Source organism: Cetorhinus maximus, chromosome 11 (genome assembly GCF_964194155.1).
Source record: "Cetorhinus maximus chromosome 11, sCetMax3.hap1.1, whole genome shotgun sequence".
In the NCBI taxonomy this organism is placed as follows: Eukaryota; Metazoa; Chordata; class Chondrichthyes; order Lamniformes; family Cetorhinidae; genus Cetorhinus; species Cetorhinus maximus.
In genome coordinates, this window is record NC_135889.1 from 127,813,519 (window position 1) to 127,833,193 (window position 19,675).

At 47.3% G+C, this 19,675-nt stretch overlaps 2 protein-coding genes across 2 annotated transcripts in view; one reads left to right on the forward strand and one right to left on the reverse strand.

Annotated features, from left to right (window-relative positions):
• Positions 1-3,365, forward strand: part of LOC144686917 (mannose-1-phosphate guanylyltransferase regulatory subunit alpha-A-like) — a 28,490-nt gene extending 25,125 nt beyond the window's left edge. The window contains exons 8-12 of the mRNA XM_078552756.1: positions 172-269; positions 711-757; positions 1,144-1,236; positions 2,233-2,401; positions 2,808-3,365. Of these exons, the coding sequence (XP_078408882.1) occupies positions 172-269; positions 711-757; positions 1,144-1,236; positions 2,233-2,401; positions 2,808-2,908 (508 nt within the window). The 3' untranslated portion in view covers positions 2,909-3,365. The remainder of the gene's footprint in view (positions 1-171; positions 270-710; positions 758-1,143; positions 1,237-2,232; positions 2,402-2,807) is intronic.
• A 3,282-nt stretch (positions 3,366-6,647) lies between these two features.
• Positions 6,648-19,675, reverse strand: part of LOC144686233 (rac GTPase-activating protein 1-like) — a 35,962-nt gene continuing 22,934 nt past the window's right edge. Inside the window, exons 5-9 of the mRNA XM_078551324.1 lie at positions 14,985-15,080; positions 14,435-14,633; positions 12,487-12,589; positions 10,673-10,805; positions 6,648-6,999 (exon numbers count right to left, since the gene is read on the reverse strand). Coding sequence (XP_078407450.1) covers positions 6,772-6,999; positions 10,673-10,805; positions 12,487-12,589; positions 14,435-14,633; positions 14,985-15,080 — 759 coding nt within the window. The 3' untranslated portion in view covers positions 6,648-6,771. The remainder of the gene's footprint in view (positions 7,000-10,672; positions 10,806-12,486; positions 12,590-14,434; positions 14,634-14,984; positions 15,081-19,675) is intronic.

The window sequence follows — 19,675 nt, forward strand, 5'->3', positions numbered from 1 at the left end:
GAGGGGCTGGTGAGTTGAGGATATGAGGTGGGGCAGGTTGGGGGAGGGGGCTGGTGAGATGAGGATATGAGGTGGGGCAGGTTGGGGGAGGGGCTGGTGAGGAGCCCCCGTTGACAGTGAGGGGCAGCCCCCTCCTGGAGAGACTAATGGGATCTGTGGCTCACTCTGCAGGTCTGCTATCTACGCCAATCGATTGTACCTCAACCGATACCAAACAACACACCCAGACCGGCTGGCCGAGGATAGGCAGTGTGGCCCCAGAATCATAGGTATGTGTGTAAACAACAACTTACATTTATATAGCACCTTTAATGTTGTAAAATATGCCAAGGTGTTTCTAAGGAGAGATTATCAAACACCGTTCGACACAGTGAGCCAACTAAGGAGTTATTAGGATGGACAGGCGAGCAAAAGATCGGCCAATGAGTTTGAAGGTAGGGAGGTGAGGTGGTTTAGGGATGGAATTTGAGAGTTTCGAGTGCAGACGGCTGCCACTGGTGGAGTGATGGAAATCAGGAATGAGCAAGAGGTCAGAGTTAGGGGAACACACGGATCTCGGAGGGGGTTCCAGATAAGGAGGGGAGAGGCCCATGGAGGGATTTGAAAAGAATGAAGAAATCAGTGCCTATGGGAAACACAGTGAGATTCCATTAGGGGCTGAGAAAGTTGATATGTGAATGTAATGATGTCTCTGCTCCTTTCATTAACAGGAAATGTTTATATCCATCCAACAGCGACCATTGACCCCACAGCTGTGGTGAGTATCCCCTTGAAAGATCATAGAATTGTCCAATTTTACAGCACCGAAGGAGGCCATTTGGCCCATTGTGCCTGTGCCAGCCCTTTGAAAGGTCTATCCAATTATTCCCACACTCCCTGCTCTTTCCCCATAACACTGAAAATTTCTCCTTTTCAAGTATTTATTCAATTCCTTTTTCAAAGTCCCTGTTGAATCTGGTTCCAATGCCCCTTCAGAACAACAACTCGCTGTGTAAAGAATTCCCCTCATCTTCCCCTCCCCCCGGTTATTTGCCAATTCCCTTCAATCCATGTCCTCTGGTTACAGACCCTCCTGCCAGTTTCCCCATGTCATGGTCTTGTTTTCTGTGCTAATGTCTCTTATGTTCTCACATTTATCCTCAGCTGGGTCCCAATGTCACCATTAGTATGGGAGTGACGATTGGAGCTGGAGTTCGAGTCCGAGAGTCCATCATCTTACACGGAGCCTCGCTGCAGGTAGCACAACACTCACAACTCTCCAGATATCAAACACAAGTTCCACAGACTCAGCGGGGACCTGGAGGGACCTGGAGGGGCAGGGGAGACCAGGCAACTCTACAGGAGCTGGACAGCAACAGAGCAATCAGTAATGTGTGCAGAATAAGGGAGGGGGAGCGAATACTCCTGCTGTACCAAACACTAGCACAGTGAGTGATGTAAACTTGCACAAAGTGTTAACCTCCCTGCCCCATCTTACACAATTTTACACTTAGGGTCGATTGTTCAGCCTGAGATTCCCCAAAACAATTAGAAGAATCTTTATCCACTGCCTATAAATATCTCTACACCGTCCCCATCAAACACCCCCAGGACAGGTACAGCACGGGGTTAGATACAGAGTAAAGCTCCCTCTACACTGTCCCCATCAAACACTCCCAGGACAGGTACAGCACGGGGTTAGACACGGAGTAAAGCTCCCTCTACACTGTCCCCATCAAACACTCCCAGGGCAGGTACAGCACGGGGTTAGATACAGAGTAAAGCTCCCTCTACACCGTCCCCATCAAACACACCCAGAACAGGTACAGCACGGGGTTAGATACAGAGTAAAGCTCCCTCTACACCGTCCCCATCAAACACACCCAGAACAGGTACAGCACAGGGTTAGATACAGAGAGAAGTTGGCCACGGGTGACCGGGTCCAGATGGGCGAGTGGGGCGGGGTGCAGGTGGCCGGGGGAGGGGCAGGCGGGGGAGGGGCGGGTGGGGTGCAGACGGCCGGGGGAGGGGCGGGCGTGGTGCAGACGGCCAGGGGAGGGGCGGGCGGGGGAGGGGCGGGCGGGGTACAGACGGCCGGGGGAGGGGCAGGCGGGGGAGGGGCGGGGTGCAGACGGCCGAGGGGCGGGCGGGGCGCAGACGGCCGGGGGGAGGGGCGGGTGGGGCGCAGACGGCCGGGGGAGGGGCGTCAGTTGAATGTGGACGCACCCAGTGATCACCTTCTGCCTTTTCCAGGACCACAGCTGTGTGCTGAACTGCATTGTGGGCTGGGATAGCACCATTGGAAAATGGTCAAGAGTTGAGGGAACCCCGAGTGACCCCAACCCCAATGACCCCCACGCCAAAATCGACAGTGAAACACTCTTCAGCGATGGGAAACTGAATCCTTCAATTACCATTCTCGGTAAGAGCAGGTATTGAGTGTGAGAATAATGGCTATGTCTGATAGCAGAGAAGTATGTGATTGTGAGAAACCACCGACCCTCCGACAGTGCGGCGCTCCCTCGGTGCCGACCCTCTGACAGCGCGGCCCTCCCTCGGCGCCGACCCTACGACAGCGCGGCGCTCCCTCGGCGCCGACCCTCCGACAGCGCGGCCCTCCCTCGGCGCCGACCCTCCGACAGCGCGGCCCTCCCTCGGTACTGTATTGGGAGTCTGAGCCTGGATTTTAGCCCCTATGTCTGTGGATTTCAACTTGAATGTAGGACCCATTGATTGAGCATTGGGAGTGCCACCCTCCGAGTCCCGGTTGAACCTGGCCTGCAGTCACAGTGGTTTGAATTTGACAGGTTGATATGTTCTCGTTCCAGGATGTAATGTCAGTATTCCCAGTGAGGTGATTATCCTGAACTCCATTGTGCTCCCTCACAAGGAGCTGAATCGTAGCTTCAAGAACCAGATCATTCTGTAGAGCCAGGCTGCTTCATCACTCATCAGGCACGAGTGCCCCTCATCCTGGCCGTGAATCAGTACCTGCACAGACCAACTGACCCGAGTCTCCAACATCAACTTTTTGCACTAAGCAGATTGGTGCCTCGTTATTTTCCTGAGCTTATTTTATATAAATATATAAATCTATTTAGTTTAATTACAATAACTGGATATGACTTTTGGAACAATCAATCCCATCCTCCCACAGCCCCATGTACACTCTCCCCTCCTACAGTACCTTCCTTCTCTCAGGATTGTTCTTAATTCAGTCTGTACTCTCAGGATCGTGGTGGTGTAGACAGACGACGTTTATTTAGACTGGAGGGATTGTCAATGCCTTTTGAACACCTTGCGGCTGTGTTTTGGATGGAAGGATATTGATGGTAAAATTGTTGTGGGTTATTCACCTCATGAATAAAGTGATTGTTTAAAGTGTATTTAAAGCACTATCAGTCTCGAGCTACTGGCACTATTGAAGGGGCAATGATCGACAGGGAGAGTCAGAGTAGAGCAATCATGCACTCAGCCTGTGATCCCCTCAGTGATGGGACATGGGATGTGCTGTAATTTCATTGAAATGGTGCAATATTCACTTCTGCAACTCTTCCTCAGCCTGACACTGCCAACAGTTTAGGCTGTGATATACCCACCCTGCCCACTCTTCACAGCCCCAGCGTGGGTGTTGGGTTCAGTGATAATAGCCACTTTGTACAGCTTTAATAAACCATACTGAACTACCTGCACAGTTTAGTGCAAGTCTCACTCAGTCCCACTCCCCCAGGATCAGAGACTTTTGCAGAGAGACTGGAGAAGCTGGGATTGTTCTCCTTAGAGCAGAGAAGGTTGAGGGGAGAACTTTTAATGCAAGGATTCAAAATCATGAGGGGTTTGGATAGAGTGAATAAGGAGAAATTGTTTCCAACGGCAGGAGGGTCGGTAACCAGAGGGACACAGATTGAAGAGAATCGGTCTCTCCCTCTGGCTCTTTGATTAAGGATTTCTTTCCCCCCATCCCCCAGTGAGTTGTGATCTGGAATGCACTGGCTGAAAGGGTAGTGGAAGCAAATTCAATAATAACTTTCAAAAGAGAATGGAGTTAAAGGAGCAACTTTGCAGGGTTTGGGAGGAGGAATGTGGCACTATTTGGATAGCTTTCATTGCATCTGTGCCTTTGTACTGAAGGGACTCCTTGTGCTGCATCATTCTACAAGTTCCCACCAACACAACTGAGCACCGTGTACAGCAAGTTTCACCGTCACACACAGGCCATTGTAAACTGACGGCTGCACAACAGCAGAAGTTAGCAGACCCGAGGGAGGATGGGGAAGTTCTGCTGCCCCACACCGAGATCAGATCAGCACAAGCTGGTTTGGGAACTGGATATTTTCCTGCTTTGTTGTGGTGAGGCTCAGACAGGAGGTTAGACTTTTATCCACTCGGACAGAACTGTTTAGGTCCAAGTTTAATCATCAGTTCTGAGATCAGAAAGCCTCAAACTCTGCCCTTACCCTCACCCCAGCACATGTTCCAAAAGGCCAGGGGAGAGAGAGAGAGATTTCAAAATAGGGGACGGAACGGTGAATGCAAACGTTTTATTTCACACCAGACAGTAACGTGGTCCCCCGGCCCCCTCCCCACCTCCCCCGGCCCCCTCCCCACCTCCCCCGGCCCCCTCCCCACCTCCCCCGGCCCCCTCCCCACCTCCCCCGGCCCCCTCCCCACGTCTATATTAGCTCATTAGATGCATCCAAAAACAAGACTTTGATTGGGTAAAGTCACAGGGATCCACACGGTGCTTCAGCTGAGTCCACACAACCTGCTCACACCTCAGCTTCATGGACACCCCCAGTCACCACTCCAGCCCCACCCTGGACAATATCCCCAAATCAAAAACAACAAAAAAATACGTCAGAGGACTGGACATGGCTGTGTAAGGGGAACTCTGGAAGGGTTAGTGGGTGGGAGGCAGATTTGGTTAAGGCTGTGGAGCTGCCAATGGGACTGGGGCGGGGGGAGGGGGGGGTGAATATTCAGCCAAGATGCTGGTAGGCTTTTCTCAGTCACATCACTTTTGGTTTAACTCAGGGTTGGTGATGGGAAAATCTTTCCAGACCTGCAGGAGTACAAGAGGAGACACATTAGCAAAGATCCCCCTCATTCTCTCCTCTTCTACCCACCACCCCCCACCAGCAAAACCCCCTTGCAGATACTCACATAGTGAGGATGGCAGGGCGCATACAGCATTTGGGGGACTGGTTCATCATATCACTCACATCAGGAGATGTTAACGGCTTAAACAAATTCCCTAGAGGAGCAGGGGGGAGATGGATTAGAGACCAGCATCGAGGAGAGTGCATGGGAGAGGAACCAGAGGAATCATCCAGTCCCAGGAGAAAGCAGTTCGAACCCATTAGTGTAGGCCTGACACCAACCCCCATCTCAAATGGGGTGGCCAGCCACAAGCTCAGAGACCCCCTGGGTGGGGTTGGATTGATCGAGGAGAACATGAATCCACATGAAATGCTAGACCCATTTCCAGTTTGAGGGTCCAATCAGAAGACACCACTGGTCACACATCCAATAGATCAGAGTCCTTGATGTCAGCATGTGACAGAGCCCAGGACAGAGGATGTGGATCTAAAGCTGCAATGGAGAACCACACTGTCAAAGGGTCAGCATGAGGGAGACACTAAAACAGAGACCTTACCCCCTCAGGAGGATGGAAATGATCTGAGCAGCAGAGCTCCCAATGTCTCGAGCAGTATTTATCCCCAGATCTAAACTGATCTGATCATCAGATTGCTGTTTGTGGAATCTTGCTATGCTCAAATTGGCTGCTGAGTTTCCTGTAATATTGACTACACTTCAAAAAAAATTAATTGGGTCTAAGGGGCTTGGGAATACCTGAGAGCAGTGGCAAATGGAATTCAACCCAGAAAAGTGTAAGGTAATGCACTTGGGGAGGGCTAACAAGGCAAGGGATTACACTATGAATGGTAGGACCCTGGAAAGTACTGAAGATCAGAGGGAACTTGATGTGCACATCCACAGATCCCTGAAGGTAACAGGGCAGGTAGATAAGGTGGGTAAGAAAGCATATGGGATATTTGTATTCTAGGCCTCGGCTATTAAAGGCAAGAGCAGGGAGGTTATGCTGGGACTGTATAAAACGCTGGTTAGGCCACAGCTGGAGTACTGCGTGCAGTTCTGGTCACTACACTATAGGAAGGATGTGATTGCACTGGAGAGGGTGCAGAGGAGATTTACCAGGATGCTGCTTGGGCTGGAAGGTCTGAGTTATGAGGAAAGATTGGATAGGCTGGGGTTGTTTTCCTTGGAGCAGTGAAGGTTGAGAGGGGACCTGATAGAGATGTATAAGATTGAGGGGAATGGATAGGAAGGCACTTTTTCCATTAGTAGAGGGATCAATAACCAGGGGGCATAGACCTAAGGTAAGAGGTAGAAGGCTAAGAGGGGAGTTGAGGAGTAATTTTTTCACCCAGAGGATGGTGAGAGTCTGGAACTCACTGTCTGAAAGGGTGGTTGAGTCAGAAACTCTTGTAACATTTAAGAAATATTTAGATATTCACTTGCATTGCCATAGCCTCCAGGGCTATGGGCCAAGCGCTGGAAAATGGGATTAGTGTAGTCAGATCTTTGTTGACTGGCACAGACTCGATGGGCTGAACAGCCCTCTGTGCTGTAAATGTCTATGAGTATGTTGTTCCACACTCAACTGCTTTAAGTGTGCCCCCCTCCCACCCCACATGCATTGCTTTGTTCACCTACCCACTCCTCTTTCCAACACCCTCAGTAACCCCCCAAACTGGCCTCCACCACCATTCACCACTGGCTGACCTCTGAATCCCAGACACTCCATCCCAATTTGTTCTTCTGCGCAGAGCTTTGGTCTGTCACCAAGATTTCTACTAAAAATAAAACAAGAGCATTCTCACCAACTATGAGGAGACCTGGTTCAGTGTTGCTGGGTCCCATCTGGGCTGTCTCCTGTCCCACCGGCACTATCTGGTTCCAGTAGTCAGAGGACAATGAGAGAAGCTGCTCCACAACCTGAAGGAGTGAAGAATATGCAACAGCAGCAAAGGGATTGAGACCAACCAGACAGAGGATTCAGCGTCTGATCCTTCTCAACATTTCAGTGAAATTCAATTAGGGGTATAGTGTTGCTGATAGCAGTACGATCACCTACAGGTGACAGTTCACCAAGACCCTCAAAGTACCTTCCAAACCCACGATCACTACCATCTAGAAGGACAAGGGCAGCAGATAGATGGGAACACCACCGCCTGGAAGTTCCCCTCCAAGTCACTCACCATCCTGACTTGGAAATATATCACCGTTCCTTCACTGTCACTGGGTCAAAATCCTGGAACTCCCACCCTAACAGCACTGTGGGTGTACCTACACCACACGGACTGCAGCGGTTCAAGAAGGCAGCTCACCACCACCTTCTCAAGGGGCAATTAGGGATGGGCAGGCCAACAATGCCCAGATCCCTGAACGAATAAGAAAGTTTCCAGGATTAAGAACATTTTTCTTTTGTTCAGGTGGACAGATGTGGGATAATTAGATCAGTGCATGGATTTAATTCAATTCCCATTTTCATTTAGTCACAGAATCTCAGTGTAGAAGAGGCCCTTCGGCCCATCGAGTCTGCACCGACACGTGAGAAACACCTGACCTACCTACCTAATCCCATTTACCAGCACTTGGCCCATAGCCTTGAATGTTATGACGTGCCAAGTGCTCATCCAGGTACCTTTTAAAGGATGTGAGGCAACCCGCCTCCACCACCCTCCCAGGCAGTGCATTCCAGACCGTCACCACCCTCTGGGTAAAAGAGTTTTTCCTCACATCCCCCCTAAACCTCCTGCCCTTCACCTTGAATTTATGCCCCCTTGTGACTGACCCTTCAACTAAGGGGAACAGCTGCTCCATATCCACCCTGTCCATGCCCCTCATAATCTTGTACACCTCGATCAGGTCGCCCCTCAGTCTTCTCTGCTCCAACGAAAACAACCCAAGTCTATCCAACCTCTCTTCATAACTTAAATGTTTCATCCCAGGCAACATCCTGGTGAATCTCCTCTGCACCCCCTCCAGTGCAATCACATCCTTCCTATAATGTGGTGACCAGAACTGCACACAGTACTCCAGCTGTGGCCTCACCAAGGTTCTATACAACTCCAACATGACCTCCCTACTTTTGTAATCTATGCCTCGATTGATAAAGGCAAGTATCCCATATGCCTTTTTCACCACCCCACTAACATGCCCCTCCGCCTTCAGAGATCTATGGACACACATGCCAAGGTCCCTTTGTTCCTCAGAACTTCCTAGTGCCATGCTGTTCATTGAATACTTCCTTGTCAAACTACTCCTTCCAAAGTGCATCACCTCACACTTTTCAGGGTTAAATTCCATCTGCCACTTATCTGCCCATTTGACCATCCCGTCTATATCTTCCTGTAGCCCAAGACACTCAACCTCACTGTTAACCACCTGGCCAATCTTTGTGTCATCTGCAAACTTACTAATCCTACCCCCTACAAAGTCATCTATGTCGTTTATATAAATAAACGATAAAATCAATTCCCAATTCCCATTTACAGACAATTTCCAGTGTAAATGGGTTACTGCAATTACACCAGTGACCCAGGGCTGTACTCAGCATCAATGAAACAGAGGAACTTGCAGCTGACATGTTCACAGGTAATTCCTGTTATAGTGGAGACAGAAACTCAATGGAAACAGCTGACAGGAAGGTTTTTTTTTTATTCATTTAGGGAATCTGGGTGTCACTGTCTGGGCCAACATTTATTATCCTGAAGGAGGTGGTGAGCTGCCTTCTTGAGCCGCTGCAGTCCACAGTGCTGTTAGGGAGGGAGTTCCAGGATTTTGACCCAGCGACAGTGAAGGAACGGTGATATATTTCCAAATCAGGATGGTGAGTGACTTGGAGGGGAACTTCCAGGCGGTGGTGTTCCCATCTATCTGCTGCCCTTGTCCTTCTAGATGGTAGTGGTCGTGGGTTTGGAAGGTGCTGTTTATGGAGCCTTGGTGAGTGGGTTCAGTGCATCACGTGTGGCTGCTACTGTGCATCGGTGGTGAAGGGAGTGAATGTTTCGATTTTTAAAATCGAACCATACCAGACTGATTCCAGATTCCTGGGACGGCAGGATTGTTGTATGAGGAGAGATTGGGCTGACTAGGCTTGTATTCACTGGAGTTTAGAAGAATGAGAGAAGATCTCATTGAAACAAAATTCTGACAGGGATGGACAGTCTGGATGCAGGGAGGATGTCTCCTCTGGCTGGGGGGGTCTAGAACAAGGGGTCACAGTCTCAGGATATGGAGTAGACCATTTAGGACTGAGATGAGGAGAAACTTCTTCACTCAGAGGGTGGTGAACCTGTGGAATTCTCTACCACAGAGGCTGTGGAGGCCAAGCACTGAATATATTTAAGGAAATAGATTTCTAGACTCTAAAGCCGTCAAGGGGTATGAGGAGAGAGCGGAAGTACGGCATTGAGATAGAGGATCAGCCATGACCATATTGAATGGCAGAGCAGGCTCGAAGGGCCGAATGGCCTACTCCTGCTCCTATTTTCTATGTTCCACATGAGCACAAGGGGTGAAAGGGAATAGAAGGATATGTTGATGGGTGAGATGAAGAGGGGGGTGGGAAGACGCTTGTGTGTGAAGCATAAACACCAAAATGCACCTGATGGTTTTGTAAGTTTGATATAATTGTGTTTGTCAATCTGGCCATTGGATTAAACAGAAACACAAACTCTCCAAAAAACACCAACAGACAAGAGGAGATTAACTAACTGTTCATAAAACTTAATACTATCCATCAGGGTCATTTGGGACAATACCCTGGGGTCCAGTTCTCCTCACCCTCCCCAATTTGTGCTCCTCTTAACTCCAGATGAATCAAACAGACCTGCTGGTGATATATCCTTTCAGAGGGTGCAGTCACCCTCACACAAGGTTGAAAGATCCCAGTTGTCCCCAGTTTGTTCCACACAGGATCTGGGAGAAACATTTACCAGAATCTCAAGTTTCCATTGTGGCCTTGCTGTTGGACCCCCAATTATTGACAGACCTGATCATGTCACTACTCTAGAGAGGGTGGGGAGGGAGTTTTACTGGAACAGTTCCAGGGATGAGGGGCTTCAGTTAATGTGGAGAGACTGGAGAAGCTGGGATTGTTCTCCTGAGAGCAGAGAAGGATAAGGGAAGATTTACTAGAGGGGTTTTGATAGAGTAAATAAGGAGCAATTGTGGGGTAGATTTAAAGTAATTAGCAAAAGAACCAGAGGTGAAATAGAGGCACAATGGGCTGAATGGCCTCCTCTTCTGCTGTATCATTCTAGTCCTTACCCTGCCCCCTTCAGTAAAACCTAGTTCAGTTGCTTGAACTTCTCCATCTCATTCTTTCCCTCCAAGGCTCAGAACAATCCAGAATCTTGGATGACAATGACATCAAGGGATATGGAGATAGCATAGGAAAGTGGCATTGAGGTAGATAATCAGCCATGATCTAATGAATGGTGGAGCAGGCTTGATAGGAACAGGAGTAGGCCATTCAGCCTATGTTCCTTCAATAGGATGCCCAAACCCAGATCCACATACTCTAGGAGCAGATCCCTCCACTGATCACTCTGCCTTGGAAATGTGTTACTAAAAGACAGAGTCCCAAGGACTGGACACAAACCTTTGGCTGGCGTTGTGTGTCCTCAAAGACCTCCAGTGGATTTGGGTTGGGGTTGGAGTGACCCACGATGGTTGGACCAAAGACTCTGGCAATGTTCTGTTTATCCATCCTACATTCTGGACTCTCCATCACCCTGGCAGCAGACAGACAGACAGACAGACGGGGTCAACAATCATTGTTCCCTCCACCACCTTCATTTCGCTGACAAAACCCAAACTAGACCTTGCAACCTGAGCAACTGCTTCACTGGTTGGGCTGGAGCACAAGTCCAGGCGCAAGCTGCAAACCTTGGGATAGGCCCACCCCAAGCACAGATCCTGCAGGTGTTACTGGTGTGGTATTCGCTTGCACTGTCATAGAGCCATAGAGGTCTACAGCACAGAAAAAGGCCCTTCGGCCCATCGAGTCTGGGTGGGAGGGTGAGCTGTGAGGAGGATGCAGAGATGCTTCAGGGTGATTTGGACAAGCTGAGTGAGTGGGCAAATGCATGGCAGATGTAGGATAATGTGGATAAATGTAAGGTTATCCACTTTGGTAGCAAAAACAGGAAGGCAGATTATCTAAATGGCTATAAATTGAGAGAGGGGAATGTGCAACGAGACCTGGGTGTCCTCGTACACCAATCGCTGAAGGTAAGCATGCAGGTGCAGCAGGCGGTAAAGAAGGCAAATGGTATGTTGGCCTTCATAGCCAGAGGATTCGAGTACAGGAACAGGGATGTCTTGCTGCAATTATACAGGGCCTTGGTGAGACCACACCTGGAATATTGTGTGCAGTTTTGGTCTCCTTATCTGAGGAAGGATGTTCTTGCTATAGAGGGAGTGCAGCAAAGGTTTACCAGACTGATTCCTGGGATGGCGGGACTGACATATGAGAAGAGATTGAGTCGATTAGGATTATATTCACTGGAGTTCAGAAGAATGAGGGGGGATCTCATAGAAACCTATAAAATTCTAACAGGACTAGACAGGGTAGATGCAGGAAGGATGTTCCTGATGGTGGGGGAGTCCAGAACCAGGGGTCACAGTCTGAGGATATGGGGTAGACCATTTAGGACTGAGATGATGAGAAATTTCTTCACCCAGAGAGTGGTGAGCCTGTGGAATTCGTTACCACAGAAAGTAGTTGAGACCAAAACATTGTATGTTTTCAAGAAGGAGTTAGATATAGCTCTTGGGGCGAAAGGGATCAAAGGATATGGGGAGAAAGCGGGAGCAGGTTATTGAGTTGGATGATCAGCCATGATCATAATGGGGAATGGTGGAGCAGGCTCGAAGGGCCGAATGGCCTACTCCTGCTCCTAGTTTCTATGTTTCTATGAGTGTGCGTTGGTCAAACAAGTACCTAACTATTCTAATCCCATTTTCCAGCATTAGCACATATGACATGGCATCGCAAGTGCACACCCAAATACTTAAATGTTATGAGGGTTTCTGCCTCTACCACCCTTTCAGGCAGTGAGTTCCAGATGTCAGAGGGGCAGACCTCCAGTGACACATTCAACTGAGATCCTGCCCACTTGGGTGCATGGTAAGGATCCAATGGAACTATTGCGAATGCAGAGACTTCACTCTCAAACCAATCACGTGGTCATTCATTGCAATGCTGCTTCTCTGGGATCTTGCTGTGCAAAGCTCTGCCAAAATCTTTGCTTCATTGTAGGTTAAGCACACAAGAGAAGCTTTGCATGGATGTTACACGGTGATGTAGAAATGCAAATCTGTGGAACCCAACAAGGACTTGGGCCTTAAACTGGATCAAAGCCGCTCAGGACATTGCAAACATTCAGCCAGCTTCAGACCGGTGAGTCTTACCTCTGAAGATGGATGATGAGAAAGGCCAACGTGTCTCGATTAGCTCGAGGCAGACTGCACACAGCTCGACTGAGGCCTCTGCTGCTCTCATTATCTGGGAGGTCTGGAGAGAGAATAGAAACATAGACTGGAGCTTCACAGTTTAGCAGAACTGCACAGGTCTCACACATCATTCCTGAACTCACCCCTGCCTAACAGCACTGTGGGAACATCTTTAGCACACAGGCCGCAGGGGTTCAAGGTAGCTCACTACCGCCTTAAGGACAAAATACCAGCCTCAGTGACACCCACTTCCCCAAACATTACCTGATCTTGACCGTGTGGAGCAGACAGCAGGTGATGTTGTTGGTGTGGGATGGGGCCGGAGAGCTGGGCTGGTTAAGGATGGCAGGTTTCCTTCTCGAAAGGACGTTGGTTTATCAGTTCCCTTTTGAATTAAAATCTATTGTCTTTGCGCCAAATCAGGCTGCTTCATTTTAATGCTAACATGACCAAATTAAAATCAACTCCAAGACAAGTGGGATATTTATTGAACTGTCTGCTCAGTGCCTTCAAATTATTCAAAGTGAAAAAAAATCAAATAAATTTCCCACTTTAGTGTTTAACAAACAATAACTACAGTCAACCATTAAAAACAGCAGGCATGGATAGTGAATTTTGAACAAATTAGAGGACTCATACAATCAGAACAGTTACAGCACAAAAGGAGGCCATTCAGCCCATCATGTCAGTGCTGGCCCACTGCAGGAGCATTCACCACGGTATTTCAGGCACAGAAACAGGTCCTTGTAGATGGTTATGCTGCACTCGAACCCAAAATATAAAATACTACAGAATCTTCCATCCAGGTTCAGGATTGTCCTGCATTCTTTTGTTGAGAAATTCTAATATCAAATCTTCAAACCTTTGACGAGTTTGCTTTTTGCAATAGATGATGGCAATGACCTGTTTGGTATCCAATGGATGGAATGCATCATGGTTATTAGCACAGTTAAAGGGAGATTAGGCTGGATGGCTCGTTTCTGGGCTGGCACAGACATGTGGGCAGAGTGGCCTCTTTCTGTGCTGTAAACTTTCTATGATTAAAAGGACTTGGCGCAAACCCAGTTACGTTAAATTTGAATCACACCTCAGTTGAGCTACACGCGAAACATTGAACATGTGTTCTCTCCATAGTCAAGGAAAAGGAGAGAGGTTCTTGGGGCTAGTGTAGAAAAGGTGATATCAGGATGGAGAGGTTACAGCCATCAGAAAAGATTCAAAAAGACCCCCAGCCTGTTCATAGGGAACAAGAGATGGAGGGGTACCTGGTAGAGGTCTTTAAAATTACAAGGAGATTTGAAAGGCTAGACCTGGGGGTGATGATTCCACTTGGATGGGGGTGGGGGGGTGGATGGGATTGGTGTTTAGGCAAATGATATGTTTATACTGATAAACACCACTCAAGGGATTGGGTAAACATCTTGTTGGTTCATTTATTAAGACTAGGCACATGAGAACAGTTATACGCAGGTATAAAGCTGGAAGACATCAGCGGCAGAGCTGTGCGTGTGCGCTTGGCTCAATAGCGAAAGTGAAACCAAGACTGGATTGCACAACATACTTCCCTTTTAGTGATGTCATGCTGCTATCCCTTAAAGACATTACAACAAATAGTATGGATGGATTCATGGGGAAGCTGGATAGACATGAGGGAGAAAGGAATAGAAGGATATGCTGATAGGGGGAGATGAAAGAGTTTGGGAGGAGGTCCGGGTAGAGCAGAAACACCAGCATGGAGCGGATAGGCAGAATGGCCTGTTTCTGTGATGTTAATTCCATGAACATCCAGGAAGGATCCAACACAATAAAACCCAACCTCCATGTCCTGAACTGTACAGAATGCAGAGGATAGGAAGTGGAGAATGTCATGACCACAGGGAGCTTGGTGGGAGAGGAGCTGTCATACCCGTCAGTGCCATGAATGTTGAGTGGAGCTTGAAGGTCACCAGAGGCTCTTTCAGTTTACGGAGAAAGTCCTTCAGCAACCCACAAACCACATGGATGTTGGAGACGCGACTGAGCAATGGGAGACCCTTCCCTCGCACGTAGTTTTCTTTCAGCTCCCTCACTGTCCGCTCACCACCAGGTATCCTGTAAATCCCAGGCTGGGAAAGAGAGAGACAGTGAGCAGAGTGTTAGGACAACATGCCACCCCAACACACTGCACCACACAACACATTGTCCCAATTACACACAGCATCCCAGCTGACAGCACCCTGGGCCTGGTCAGCACTCTGCTAAAGGCAGTGTGGAGACTGGTCAGACCCAGCAACCACCCAATAACCCCTCCCACCCACACCAGAGCAAATAACCTGTAAACAAATCCCCGAATCCCTCAATTAGATTCCAGCCTTACGGTTACTCTAATACACACACACACACACACACACACACACACACCTCTCAATGGTCACGAATAAACCTCATTCTCTGAGTTGGTTGACAAAGCTCCTCACCTCCTGTAAGCCTCTTTGTTCAATTTCATTGATACAATGGATGACCAGAGATGGGATCATGGGAATTGTCTGTGGAGCAAAATCTGCAACTGTTCCCTGAAAGAGGACATGTCGAGGTTAGTGACTGGAAACTCACCCCTTTGTTAGCCTCTGTTACTCACTCAGTCTGTCCCTTCCATTGGCTTTACACCCCTGGACACCAGCGTCTCTCTGGTACCTCAAAGCCAGGATACTGAACCTGGAAGCACCAGATTAACACCAACTCCTCAGCCTACATCCACCTAGGGTCACTGGACATGGTCAGGAGCCAGGACCCTCTTCCCTCCCACCTAATGGCACTGAGACCAACCCTCACTCCAACTCCTGACATGACTAAGACCAATGAACTCTGCTCTGACTGGACAGACCAGAGGAACAAGCTGGTGTTTTCTCACCTCTTCTCGGTTTCTGATTACATATCTGTATCATCACCAGACTTCACCCCAGCGTCAGCTATTCTGCTGCTGAAACCCTCATCTATGTCTGTGAAACTCCCTCCAGAATGTCTTCCCACATTCTACCCTTAGTAAACTTAAGCTCATCTAAAATCACTGTCCAACCTTTACACCAAGTACTGTTCCCCTATCGCCCCTCTGCTCACTGAGCTACATTGTTTAACCAGGAGCCAGTGTCTCTATTTTAAAATTCTCATCCTTGTTTTCAAATCCCTCCAGGCTCTCTCCACTCCCCACCTCTAATTGCTTCCAGGCCTACAATCCTCAGGGATCTGTGCTCCTCTAATTCTCACCTCTGGAGCATCCAGGCTTTCCACTTTCACCATTGGCAGCCAAACCTTCAACCACCTTGACCTCAGGCTCTGGAATTCTCTCCCCGACCCTCCCCACCCCTCTCCCCGACCCTCCCCACCCCTCTCCCCGACCCTCCCCACCCCTCTCCCCGACCCTCCCCACCCCCTTTAAGATGCACCTGAAAACCTACTTTTCTTCTGTCGTGCTATTTCCTTATCTGACTCACTGTTAAATTATGTTTGATAATGCTCCAGTGAAGGTCCAGGAGACATTTTACAAAGTTAAACAGGCCTCATGCTCTGAAGAGTTTCACAGACTCAAAACATTAACTCAGTTTCTCTGGTGCTGCCAGACCTGAATTTTTCTGGCTGTTTTTTATTCCAGATTTCCAGCATCCTCAATATTTTGCTTTTAATTTAAGCTGTAGAAAGGCAAGACCACAACCATAAGATGTAGGAGAAGTAGGCCATTCAGCCCATCGAGTCTGCTCCACCATTCAATGAGATCATGGCTGATCTGATAATCCTCAATTCCACTTTCCTGCCTTGTCCCCATAACCCTCGATTCCCTTACTGATTAAAAATCTGTCTATCTCAGCCTTGAATATACTTAACGACCCAGCCTCTGCAGCCCTCTGTGGTAAAGAATTCCACAGATTCACTACACTCAGAAGAAATTTCTCCTCATCTGTCTTTAATGGGCCACCCCTTACTCAGTTTATGCCCTCCAGTCCTAGACTCTCCCACAAGGGGAAACAACCTCTCAGCATCTACCCTGTCAAGCCCCCTAAAGGTCGCCTCTCATTCTTCTAAACTCCAATGAGTACAGGCCCAACCTACTCAACATTTCCTCATAAGAAAATCCCTCCATACCCAGAATCAACCTAGTGAACCTTCTCTAGACTGCCTCCAATGCCAGGATATCTTTCCTTAGATCAGGGGACCAAAACTGTTCACAGTATTCTAGGTGTGGTCTAACTAGTGCCTTGTATAGTTTTAGCAAGAATTCCCTATTTTTAAACTCCATTTACTTTGAAATAAAGGCCAACATTCCATTTGCCTTCCCTATTACCTGCTGAACTTGTATGTTAGCTTTTTGGGATTCATGCACGAGGACCCCCAAATCCCTCTGTGCTGCAGCTTTCTGCAGTCTTTCTCCAGTTAAATAATATTCAGCTCCTCTATTCTTCCTGCCAAAGTGCATAACCTCACATTTTCCCACATTATATTCCATCTGCCAAGTTTTTTCCCCACTCACTTAACCTGTTTCTCTACCTCTGTAGACTGTCATCCTCAGCACTTGCTTTCCCACCTATTTTTGTGTCATCTGCAAACTTGGCAATAGATGAGGGAAGTGAATGTACTAAGTCATTAATATATATTTAAATCATTGTGGCCCCAGCACTGATCCCTGTAGCACACCACTAGTTACAGGTTGCCACCCTGAAAATTCTCCCCTTATCCCAACTCTCTGTCTTCTATTAGTTAGCCAATCCTCTATCCATGCTAATATACTATCCCCAACACCTTGGGCTCTTACCTTATTAAAAAGCCTTGTGCGGTACCTTATCAAACACCTTCTGGAAACCCAAATATATTACATCTACTATTTCCCCTTTATCTATCCTGCTTGTTTCCTCCTCAAAACATTCTAATAAATTTGTCAGGCATGATTTCCCCTTCATGAAGCCATGCAGACTCTGCTTGATTAGATTGTGCATTTCTAAATTCTCTGCTATTACATCCTTTATAAAAGACTCTAACATTTTCCCAATGACAGATGTTAAGCTAATTGGCCTATAGTTACCTGTTTTTTGTCTCCCTCCCTTTTTGAATAAGGGTGTTACATTGGCTGTTTTCAGATCCTTTGGGGCTTTTCCAGAATCTAAAGATTCTTGGAAGGTTACTGCCAGTGCATCCACTATCTCTGTAGCTACTCCCTTTAATATCCTAGGATGCAGCCCATCAGGTCCAGGGGACTTATCGTCCTTTAGCCCCATTAGTTTCCCTTGTACTTTTTCTCTAGCGATAGTTATTGTATTTATTTCCTCCCCCCCCCCCCTTTTGCCCCTTGATTATTTAGTATTTTTGGAATGCTATTAGTATCTTCTACTGTGAAGACTGATGCAAAGTATTTATTCAACTTCTCTGCCATTTCCTGGTTCTCCATTATTATTTCCCCAGCCTCATTCTCTAAGGGGCCTATGTTCACTTTGGCCTCTCTCTTCCTGTTTATATATTTAAAGAAGCTCTGACTGTCCATTTTTATATTACTTGTAATTTACCCTCAGTTTATTTTCTCTTTTTTTGGGTCATTTTTTGTTGGTTTTTAAAATTTTCCCAATCCTCTGGCTTACCACTAATCTTTGCCACATTGTATCAAATTGAAAGAAAAACAATATGCAATCCTCAACTTCCTTGGTTAACCTTTGTTGGTTTATCCTCTTCCTAGAATCCTTCTTCCTCACTGGGATATATCTTTGTTGAACTATTTTCTTAAATGTCTGCCATTGTTCATCAACCTTCTTTTCTGCTAAATTCCTTTCCCGGACCACTCAAACCAACTTCCTTTGTAATTACCCTTATATAAGTTTAGCACAATTGTTTCTGACCCAAGTTTCTCACTTTCAAGCTGAATGCTAAATTCTACATGTTATGGTCACTATTTCCTAGGGCATCCTTCACTCAGATCATCTATTAAACCTGCATCATTACACATTACCAAATGCAAAATAACCTGATCCCTGGTGGGATTCACAATATATTGTTTTAGGAAAATGTCCTGAATATACTATCGTTAGTAAATAAAGATAGCTTAAGTAAGTTATACTTGTATTTGTGGGTTAGGAATGGAATTTAAACTTTAAAGCTAAAGTTTGATTTATATTTCTGTATCTGTGTTAAGAAAGGTCAAATGGAATTTTAGTTTCACTTTAAAAGGCTGCTTGCATTTCTAATGAGAAATTTACAGCCCCCATAAAGTGAAAGTAAACACACAAGAGTAGGAAGAACAATTCTGTTGCCTAGCAACAGGGGCCAGATAGGTTGATTCCTCCACAGACACAGAAGAGGAGGAAAGACAGCAGTTTGTTTTGGAAGCTATTTGAGTTCAGTTGGTTTGAAGGCAGCTGTGAAGCAGAAGCAGCCTAAAAAGGAACAGATAGCAAGTCCCAAGCCAAGAAAAATCCCAAAAGCCCAGGAAAGTGGAAGGAGAGAAAGTCCAAAGACGACTTTCTAGTTAAAGGAAGGACAGGAGCCTGGGAAAAGGTCCTGTTAAGTGAAGCTAAGATGGAGGGTCAGAGAGAAAGGTTCCAAGCTTCAGATTTAAAATGAGAACAGCTTGCAAGAAGCTAGAAGGTTCAAAGAGACAACTGAAGGTCTATAATTCTTTGCTATGTGCATGTGAAGCAGTGGCGTACTGTTAAGGCTGAGCTGGAGAGAGAGAGAGAGAGAGAGTGAGTGGAAGACAGTTTGAATGCATGTGGTGACCCAGGGAAGAGGAACATCAGAAGGAGAGTTCGAAACCCTGGGGGTGAACCCTTGTGGAAGGTGTCTAAGTGAAAACATCAGTTTGGGAGAAGATTCCAAGGTGAGGTCCTGAAGACTGGAGATTGGAATCCCTTGTGTGAGGGATGGAATTCAGTGAGACTGGTTGGCCCTCGGTGTGATAAGCGTCTGGGGGGAGTTGAGGAGAGATCCATAGTATCTGTTTTAGGTGGCATCTGACACTTGGTTTCAGAGTGTGGTGTGTCTGACCGCAGGGTGACATAGGTTTACATGGACTGTGTACTTACTGTCAACATTAGAATATAAGATAGCTTTTGTAACTTGTGTTAGCCTTAAAAATCTGTATACATCGTGGGTGAAGGAGTATTGTAATATAGTTCATCTTTTCTTGTTAAAA